General features: G+C 33.0%; 1 protein-coding gene and 1 long non-coding RNA gene across 2 annotated transcripts in view; both read left to right on the forward strand.

Annotated features, from left to right (window-relative positions):
• The window catches only part of LOC127711060 (uncharacterized), a 31,199-nt gene extending 20,776 nt beyond the window's left edge, over window positions 1-10,423 (forward strand). Inside the window, exons 11-12 of the mRNA XM_052217023.1 lie at window positions 2,538-2,719; window positions 10,051-10,423. Of these exons, the coding sequence (XP_052072983.1) occupies window positions 2,538-2,719; window positions 10,051-10,311 (443 nt within the window). The 3' untranslated portion in view covers window positions 10,312-10,423. The remainder of the gene's footprint in view (window positions 1-2,537; window positions 2,720-10,050) is intronic.
• The window catches only part of LOC127711450 (uncharacterized), a 344,411-nt gene that overhangs the window by 175,785 nt on the left and 157,229 nt on the right, over window positions 1-11,397 (forward strand). The window lies entirely within an intron of this gene.

Raw genomic sequence — 11,397 nt, forward strand, 5'->3', positions numbered from 1 at the left:
GGTGCGTCGACAGAGTAAGTGTCTCCCGATATGCATACAAAATCCGCCATACGAGTTCACACTAGGTACAAATGTCACAATCGGAAACAAATGGTAAAATTACAGTTCAGACTTTTATACTGGTATCTAAAAATCTAACACCACGAAAACATGTCGCTAGTTAATGCATTTACAATCAGCAATGGAAAATGGCTCTTCCGTATACCAGATAGAAAATCTGAACTCAAACAACTATGTACCTGATTAAGTCCAGTACTTCAGTATAAGTAATGTATCCTGTTCAGACATCCACCAGTAAACCAGTTTTGATCAAAAACAGTAATTTTGATCTGAACGTTCTTAAATGACTAAACAATAAACTATTAAGTCATTATCTGTCTTTCAGTCTATTTTCAAACTTATCCGTTGCGGTAAATTCCGTACTGTTCAGACAATTCGCTTGCAACTAAGATATGTTCTGTCTATGATCATGCTGTTCAGTAGTTGTTATCTACCTGTGCACATCAACATCATACTGAATTGTCTAAAAGTCACTGAACAGTTCTGAATTGACTGCAAGCGTATTATCTGAGCAGTATTTAATTTACCGCAGCGGATAAGTCTGAACATTGACTGAAAACTGAACAATTATTGCTTTGGGCGTTTCCGATGAAGGTATATGCAAAAAGAAAACGCTTCAAACGCATGTAATTTGTAAAATTTTATTTTCATTTTTATAGCTAGTGTTTAGTAGTAACCACAATACTTTATGTCAATTATCAAGCAAGGTATTAAGTTAAACCCTAAAAAAAAAGACCACTAAAGAATAAAGTCGAATGATATAATGATATAATGTCTAAATATCAATTCTTTTTAATACTAAACTTTGCGACGATACAAATCTAACGAAGCATAGTGAAATATCTGGGGGTTATAAGATTGATAAACTGTTAAATTGCCAATGCACTCACCAATAAAATCAGACTTAACGCAAAACTTCCTTAATGAAACTCAAAGAAGTAATTACCATGCAGATCACTGGACATGATGATGAGGATGATGATGGATGGCTGCTTAACGTCCAGCGGCAAATTAATATGCATAATTCAGGACGAGAACATGTTAATGTAATATGAGTATTTACCTTACTTTGTACTAGACCGACACGCAGATTTTAACGTACTATAGTTCACGAGGTAACAGTCCGCAGGAAGACATGTCACCTTTCCCGGACACATTATTCTGACTCCGAGACGACCAGTCTTTGCTCTTACTCCGTAATGCCACGTGCTTAGCAGAGAAGCAGCAAATACCCTTTTTAAAGTCTTTTGTTTGACGCGGCCGGGGTTCGAACCTACGACCTCCGCACTCGAGGCGAACACGCTACCACGAGACCACCGAGGCGGTCACTGGACATGATATCGAGGTTACGTTATCACCTTGAGTTATTCTTTGGATACTAGTAGTTGATATCTAAAAATTAACATGTTTATATAAAGTGACATTGTAATACTAGTATTACATAACCTTAACATTAAAAACATTGACCTGAAATTTAACCATGGCATTCAAATGAAACTATCCTCTGGACATTTGGATAATATCTTAATGTATTCCGCCGAGAAGTTAAATTTTTATATCACGTCAGTTGTACGCAAATCTTCTATAACTTGGCAAATGAAATTTTAACCATGATCAATGAAGCATAGAATTTTTATAAGAAATATTAAATGGTGAAAATATAGTGTGATATTAAAAAGTTGATTGATAGCGTTTGATTTCGTCAGTTTATAAACTTCCCCTTTTTGAATTTGCCTTGGAGTTCGGTATTATTGTTATATTTTTTACCTATCTTAAAATTGACCACCGCCTACTTTTTGTTAAGAATTCAATGGAACACTCACTTCAAATACAAATATAGTTAAAAAGAAATGTTTAGTTTCTCGTAACATTTCTGAAAACCTCTTTAGTCAGTATTTTGACTGGCATGAAATTACGGATATTGTTTGTTTGAAATTTGCTTTTGCTAAATTTTTAAAATAATATGACTTAAAATATATAGATCAATCATGCACATCTCTGACTTCATTTATAGTTTTGTGATTCATTATTCTATTGTAGTGAAACTTCTCCATTGATTTCAAAGAAGGATATATGTACCTACGTTCTATTCTACATAGCTATATAACTATCTTGTGTTCCATATCAATGCTAAAATTAAATGACATTTTTAAAGAGGCAGCCAGCGATAGCAAGTCTCGAAAAATTAGTTCCATTGGTTCATAAACTGAGAACATGTTTGCCAAATAATGAGTATGTATTTGCTTCACGAACACGTAGCAGTAAATCGAAGTAAAACGTGTCAATTTGCTGCGTTTTAAATTGGTTTCATCTGGAAATCCCATCGCCAAAAATTTAAACTATTAACCCCTTAAAAGGACCTTAAATGTAATTTTTCTTTATTTGATAACAAACGATCTAGCAGGACAAACAGTACGATATATGATACTTCAATTGCGCTCATCCTTGTTTTATTACGTTACATGTTATCCTTTTAGAAAAATCTATACAAGAAAGCAAACCTGCTGAAACAGATCTATCAATGTTGACACTAAATGAACTTTTGCAAACAATGCCTGGAAACAAAATGAAAAATTTCATCCAAAAAGTGACGAAGAAAATAACTTGTAATCAATCGGATCAAGATCTAGGAAAAGAATTACCTGCATTAGACGTGAAGGTATGCAAAGCGTTCAAATAAAATGTATTAGATTTAAAGTTACAGGTGATCTTTGACAGACGTAATTAGATTTAAATTGGATGTCATATGGGTGAATTTGGGCGATTTTGAACCGTAGGCTGAATTGTCCATAGCAGTTATAAAGCTACAGGTGAAGTTTCAAAGAATTATTGTATAACATGTAAGGCAACATGTGATCTTAAGACAGATTTGCCAGTTTTAGATATAAAGCCTCAGGTGACCTTGGACCGAATGACCTGCTTTCAGGTGACAATTGACAACCTTACCGGTTTTTGAGGTAGAGCTACATGAGATATAAGACAGAATAACCTATTGCAGGTGTAAAAATACGGATGACCTTGGACAGAACCAACCATAATTACCTGTATAATATGTAAAGCTACAATTGACCTTGGAAAGCATTATTGTGTTAGATATAAATCTATAGTTGACCTTAGGGAGCATTATTACATAAGATGTAAAGCTACAGGTAACATTAGACACACTCACCTGTATTAGATGTAAAAAGGTTAGCATTAGACGGTTACTTTTATTAGATGTAAAGCTACTATAATCAGGAGTCGGTAATTCAGTGTTTGTTGTTATATATCATTTTTTTTCCTTTATTATTTTGTACAGAAATCAGTCAATTAGTTTTCGCGTTTGAATTGTATTATATTGTCATTTCGGGGCCATTTATCGCTTGATATGGGATATGGATTTTGCTGATCGTTGAGGGCCGTACGGTGACCTATAATTGTTAACTTCTCAGTCATTTTGTCTTTTGTGGAGAGTTGTCTCATTTGCAATCAAACGACATCCTTTTTAGTTTTATATTAGACGGAATGTCCTGTATTAGATGAAGCTACAGGTGACCTTAGAAAGTACTATTAACTTATATGTAAAGCTACAGGTGAATTTAGACAGAACAAGAAAGTATGTAGTTTTTCCCACTCGTAATTCAAAGTAGTACCAGTTAACAAAAAGTAGGTGTCTTTAGGATTGTAAAGTGTCAACACGTTATTACTCATCACCGTAAAGCTGCCTGACAAAATATGAGTCAATTTGCTCAGTAATACTCGAGAAATATGTAATGCAAATTTTCAGTACATTTACACCCCAGTTCTATTGTTATACTTCATAGTTTCTATTTCTGAAACAAGTGTAAATTGAATAGCTCTATTGTTACGATTAACAATGGATCTTGACCACAGGGTGTAACGAGCGGGGTTTCTGGAAACCCCTGCTTCTACATCCCGAAAACACATTCCATTGTTATTCATAACAATAGAAATTGATTATTCTTAAATAGCATGAACATAAGAAATTACTAAAAGTGTTCACTACAAGTTGTTTCAAGAAATTAAAAAAAAAAACATATTTTAGGAAATTCTAATTGCGAAAAAAATATTGATCATCTGTTTTGAATAACAAAAAAAAAAACCCTTCAAATACTCCTTTGCTTGAAGCTAAATTTTTTGATCCCAGTCATACAGCGGCGGATCCAAAAAGGAGGGGGGGGTTCAGTGGTTTAGAACCCCCCTTTTTTGGACGATCAATGCATTTGAATGGGGACATATATTTGGAACCCCCCTTTATTCTTGGTTGGGAACCCCTTTAAAATAAATTGCTTTGCTGGGGCGCAGCTTGATACAACCGCAGAGGTCGAACCTTGAACAGTTGGGGCAAGTATGGACACAACATTCAAGATTGATACAGCTCTGAATTTGGATTGTTATTAAATATTTGACACAGCATAGGTTTCTGACACAGAAAGAATGTGGTCTAAGAACTTGAATTTTTTTAATTTACCTATTATGGTCCAATGTCCAAAATCAAAATACATGGTTAGATTCAGCATATCAAAGAACCCCATATTTTCAATTTTTGTTGAAATCAAACAAAGTTTAATTTTGGACCCCAACTTGGACAAACTTGAAAACTGGGCCCATAATCAAAAATCTAAACACATGTTTAGATTCAGCATATCAAAGAACCCCAATAATTCAATTTTTGCTAAAATCAAACTAAGTTTAATTTTGGACCCTTTGGACCTTAATGTAGACCAATTTAAAAAACGGGACTTAAAATTAAAAATCTAAATACACGGTTAGATTTGGAATATCAAAGAACCCCAATAATTAAATTTTTAATGAAATCAAACAAAGTTTAATTTTGGACCCTTTTGACCTCAATATGAACCAATTTTATAGCGGGGCCCACAAATAAAAAATCTAAATTCATGGTTAGATTCAGCATATCAAAGAACCCCATATATTCAATTTTTGTTGAAATCAAAAAAAGTTTAATTTTGGACCCCAACTTGGACCAACTTGAAAACTGGGCCCATAATCAAAAATCTAAACACATGTTTAGATTTAGCATATCAAAGAACCCTAAGAATTCAATTTTTGTTAAAATCAAACTAAGTTTAATTTTGGACCCTTTGGACCTCAATGAAGACCAATTTTAAAAAATGGGACCCAAATTATAAATCTAAAAACACGGTTAGATTTGGCATATCAAAGAACCCCAATAATTCAATTTTTGATGAAATCAAACAAAGTTTAATTTTAGACCCTTTTGACCTCAATATGAACCAATTTGATAGCGGGGCCCACAAATAAAAAATCTAAATACATGGTTAGATTCAGCATATCAAAGAACCTCATATATTCAATTTTTGTTGAAATCAAACAAAGTTTAATTTTGGACCCCAATTTGGACCAACTTGAAAACTGGGCCCATAATCAAAAATCTAAATACATGTTTAGATTCAGCATATCAAAGAACCCCATATATTCAATTTTTGTTGAAATCAAACAAAGTTTATATATTGGACCCTATCTTGGACCAACTTAAAAACTGGGCCCATAATCAAAAATCTAAACACATGTTTAGATTTAGCATATCAAAGAACCCCAAGAATTCAATTTTTGTTAAAATCAAACTAAGTTTAATTTTGGACCCTTTGGACCTCAATGAAGACCAATTTTAAAAAATGGGACCCAAATTAAAAATCTAAAAACACGGTTAGATTTGGCATATCAAAGAACCCCAATAATTCAATTTTTGATGAAATCAAACAAAGTTTAATTTTAGACCCTTTTGACCTCAATATGAACCAATTTGATAGCGGGGCCCACAAATAAAAAATCTAAATACATGGTTAGATTCAGCATATCAAAGAACCTCATATATTCAATTTTTGTTGAAATCAAACAAAGTTTAATTTTGGACCCCAATTTGGACCAACTTGAAAACTGGGCCCATAATCAAAAATCTAAATACATGTTTAGATTCAGCATATCAAAGAACCCCATATATTCAGTTTTGTTGAAATCAAACAAAGTTTAAATACTGGACCCTATCTTGGACCAACTTGAAAACTGGGCCCATAATCAAAAATCTAAACACATGTTTAGATTTAGCATATCAAAGAACCCCAAGAAATCAATTTTTGTTAAAATCAAACTAAGTTTAATTTTGGACCCTTTGGACTTCAATGAAGACCAATTTTAAAAAATGGGACCCAAATTAAAAATCTAAAAACACGGTTAGATTTGGCATATCAAAGAACCCCAATAATTCAATTTTTGATGAAATCAAACAAAGTTTAATTTTAGACCCTTTTGACCTCAATATGAACCAATTTGATAGCAGGGCCCACAAATAAAAAATCTAAATACATGGTTAGATTCAGCATATCAAAGAACCTCATATATTCAATTTTTGTTGAAATCAAACAAAGTTTAATTTTGGACCCCAATTTGGACCAACTTGAAAACTGGGCCCATAATCAAAAATCTAAATACATGTTTAGATTCAGCATATCAAAGAACCCCATATATTCAATTTTTGTTGAAATCAAACAAAGTTTAAAAACTGGACCCTATCTTGGACCAACTTGAAAACTGGGCCCATAATCAAAAATCTAAACACATGTTTAGATTCAGCATATCAAAGAACCCCAAGAATTCAATTTTTGTTAAAATCAAACAAAGTTTAATTTTGGACCCTTTGGACCTTAACGTAGACCAATTTGAAAACTGGACCCAAAATTAAAAATCTAAATACACTGTTAGATTCGGCATAACAAATAAATAAATGTGATCAAAGATTTTACAAATCTAATGCGCCATACTGTGCAATTAAAGATTACTTCTTGATATTTTTCAATATTTGAAATTTGAAAAAAAAATAATATTTGAAGAATAATTCTTTTTAATTTCTGAAATCTGAAATGAGAAAAAATTGACCCCCCACAATTTCTTTTTATCCCCCCCCCTTTTTTCCCCAAAAAAATTCTTTCCCTCAAGATATGGTCATAATCTCAATTCAAATTTCCAATGGAGTTGGCAACCATAATTACCCATTTAAATTTACCATAGTGCTAACTTAATCTATTTTATAATAGAATTAAAAATATAGTGTCAAATCTTTCATATGGATTTTTTTGTAAAAAAAAAAGATGCAACATTTGCAGATATTTTTACTGGTCTTCCTTTATAAATATGTATTTCTTTAAACATAATTTAAAAGCAGTGTAAGGGAAGTAACCAAAACGTTGTATTTGGATTACCTCCCTTACACTGTTTTAAATTATCTTTATTGTTCATTAACCATTACTTTATACATAATTTAAAAGCAGTGTAAGGGAGATAATTTCAATGATGTATTTGATTTATCTCCCTTACACTGCTTTAAATTATGTTTTGTACTAAAGTATTTGTCCATTAACCAGGACAACCTTGTTTTCCCCCCTTTTTTGCCCCTAATTCCTAAACGGTTTGAGCCATAACCCCCCAAAGCAAATCCTAACCATCCCTTTGTGGTATGGAAACTTGTAGTATAATTTCAGAGAGATCCATACACCGTTCCACAGTTATTGTCTGGAAACTAGAAAATGCTTATTTTTGGCCCCTAATTCCTTAACTGTTGGTACCATAACCCCCAAAATCAATCCCAACCTTCCTGTTGTGGTATTTAACCTTATGGTCAAATTTCAAAAAGATCCATTCACTTAAACTAAAGTTAGAGTGCAAAAACCAATGTGTCTTCGGACGACGACGCCGGACGACGACGACGCCAACGTCATACCAATATACGACCACCAAATTTTTTTGCGGTCGTATAAAAAACGATTATTACTCCCGGACCCCCCCTAAATATTCAATCTGTATTTTTGTATGTTGAGCGTGTCCGGTCGTCGGGTTTCTAATCCAGACACACCTATCCATCAGTATGTCCTGAATATGAATGATTGTTTATTCTTGAAGAAGTGGGGGGGGGGGGGGGGGGCTTTTTTTTTTATAAAACCGTAACACATGAAATATATTCATGATTACCTTCATTAATCTGATACAAGTAAGTACTTTGAATTATAATATTGCCTTTATCTTTAGTCTCTTCTACCAAATACAACGCTTGACCCAAAATGTCGTCCGCCTTATACCCATCCATATTGACAACTGCATACAAGGAGCATGATGTTTTGATTTTTTGTGTAATAAGAATACACGAAACGGTCAACCTTGCCTTGCTGATTCATATTAGCACATTGATTTAACAGGAATATGCAAAGCAGCAATTTTGACATTTGTGAAATCTACTCACTTGTCAAAGTTTAAACGAAGATAGTCAAAGTAAGGTTACTAGAGGGTTTCATCTAAAAAAAAATCTTCTAAATCATGGTTTGATATTGTCAATAAATATGCTGTCCGTTCTTTTTCATTTAATAATCAATGTAAACAAATATAGGGTTTAGCATCAGGTGTAAGTTAGTTATACACCTATCCCTCGGTGTATAACTATTACTTAACATTCGAAGTAACAGAGAACTGGAAGTTGGTAAATGAGAGATCTGAAAACTACTCACACTTTACAACTGGCTGTCAAGCTGTTGACTAAATATAAATTAATTCTGTTCAGTAGTACCTAATAAAAGTGTGACAGAAATATATTTTGAATGAAAGGACAAACGGAAGAATGCACAATACAATACAACCTTCACTCCTAGGGGAGTAGAAATATAATAACATGTAAAGCTACAGGTGACCATGTATAGAATAACCCATTTTAAGTTTGGAGGTTTAGGCAAACTTGGACAGAAGTACCTGTATTAAATGTAAAGCTACAGATGGCTTTAGAAATACCTGTTTTAGATGTAAAAGCTACAGCGACTTTAGATAGCATTACCTGTAATAGGTGTAAAGCTATGTGTGAACTTAGACAGAACAAGAAACGATTGTATCAGGATGCTGTTACTAAGTCTCCCAAAAAAAGTCCCCATAAGTATAAACCCTTAAGGACTCCCCTGTTATTCATTCATTTCTCCGATTTTTTAAAAATGTTTTGTGTAAATGGAAAAAAAAAATTATCAAGGTCAAAGTTATGTGACCATTGACCTTTTGACCTAATGTAGGCCACATGTTCCCTTTGTCATTACTGCAGACCCCATGTGGCTATCCATGTGGTTTCAAGTTATAATCATTTGAAAATAAAAAATATAAAAATCCCATAGGATACTATAGTAAACCCCTCCCTTCTTTTGGCCCCTCAAAGTACCCCTTTATAGACCCCAATGCACAAACAAAACCCTGATGGACCCACTAGACATATATGTCTAACATAATGTGGAACCCTCAGTAAATCTGACAAGTGGTTTTGGAAAACTGCTGTGGGCAAGTTCAAATTTGAAAAAGCTTTGTTTGGGAGACTTAATTACCTGTATTAGATGTAAAACTACAGGTGACCTTAGACAGAATTACCTGTATTGGATGTTAAGCTACTTGCCTGCATCAGATATAAAGCTACATGTGTCCTTAGACAGAGCTGCCTGAATTAGATGTTAAGCTACATGTGACCTTAGACAGAATAACATGTATTAGAAGAAAAGCTACAGGTGAACTTAGATAGAATAACCTGTATTAGATATAAAGCTAATATGACCTAAGTCAAAATTACCTGTATTAAATGTAAAACTACAGGCGACTTCAGAAAGAAATAGCTGAAATTAATTGTGAAACTAGTTGACCTTATAGTATCAATTAGTTCAAAGGTGACCTTTGATAGAATTACATATATAAGATAAAAAGCTAAGGTGACCTCAGACAAAATTACCTGCATTAGACAGAGTTTTATGACTCTGAAAAGAGAATTCCTGATGTATTGTCATGCTACAATAAATAAATCTCAAGTGTTCAAAACTGGTAATCTGTTAAAGTTCTGCTACTACCCAAGTTCCTATACAGAAATGAAAGCGAATCTGACTTTGACAATACCATGAACTTATATTCAGTCAAGTGTAACAGGTTTATTTTCTTCTTCAGAAACTGAATATGATAGTTAAATCCTACACAGATTCAGAGCAAGAAGAAGCCAGTCTGAAATGTTTGGGAGAACAAACCAAATCTGTACCCAACCAAATTCTACATGCTGAACCTAGCCAACCTCAATCTTATGAAAGAAGTTTATCTAATTTGTCTTTTTCAAGAGCTTTCACATTCTCAGTATTTGACCTACCAGATGAATATAGGGAAAAGAATAAACAACTACAAAGAAGAGCATATACTGCTATCAAGTCTCGTTAACAATGGATATTTCAACAACAAAAAATGGAGACAACATTTGAAAATTATTTATTTGAAAATGATGTTTATACCATTAAAACATTATTCTAATATTAAAACCATTCCATACTAATTTTATATTTTTCATATCATTTTGCTTTTATGGAATATCCGTTTCACGGATGACAATAGATATGTTCCAATTGTCATAACTACCATCCTGATCCTGTTGCCTCTCTTTTACATAGTGTAAATTTAGAATTGAGTCAAAAACACAATTTGTTTAAACATGGATTTTTTTAGCATGAATCTTCCAAATGTGTTGTGTGCTGCCAACATAGTACAGCAACACAATTAAATGTCTTTAATCATTCTCTATCTGCATAAAAAAATTTCAACTGTTTTGATTTGATTGGTATGATAAGTCCAATGATGACAAAAAATATGTCTGGCATACCAAATTATAAGCCTGGTATCTGTTATGAGTTAAATCACTGGGTTAATGCCACTACTGGTGCACTTTTGTGTTGACATGAAATATCATTGAGTAGTCAGCACGTTTGTGTTGACATGAAGTATCGTTGATATATTAATTTGATGTAAATTTATTGTTTTTAAATTGTTCAATTATTCAAAATACTAAGGTTTATCCAACACAAGGTATAGATTGCCGTAGCACAACTTTTTGGAATTGTTTGGTAGTAAATGCTCTTCCAAGTTTGTTTTTGATTTGCCCTTCTAACTGTTTTGATTTGAGCATCACTGATGAGCCTGGTATCTTTAAGTTTTCACAATCTGGATTATAAAAATCATCATTTTTTAGGATTTTCAAAACTATTCAATATAAATACCCAAATTTAAGTCAAGGTCAGATTAACTCTTTCAGATCAACATAGACACCTTAGAATGAATTTGCTCCGTGTTTAAAACTTCATTATGACTGAGATGAAAAACAAAAATAAAAGCACTGCACCTTTGCTTCAGGTTTTGTCAGTTAGATGTAGGAGTTATAATGTCCTTATACCAAATACCATTGACTTATTATAAGTCGTTCCATTTAAACAAACCTAAACACAAACATTAACTTGTAAACTTTGTAAAAGTTTC

The sequence above is a fragment of the Mytilus californianus genome, unplaced genomic scaffold (assembly GCF_021869535.1).
Source record: "Mytilus californianus isolate M0D057914Y unplaced genomic scaffold, xbMytCali1.0.p SCAF_1, whole genome shotgun sequence".
Classification (NCBI taxonomy): domain Eukaryota; kingdom Metazoa; phylum Mollusca; class Bivalvia; order Mytilida; family Mytilidae; genus Mytilus; species Mytilus californianus.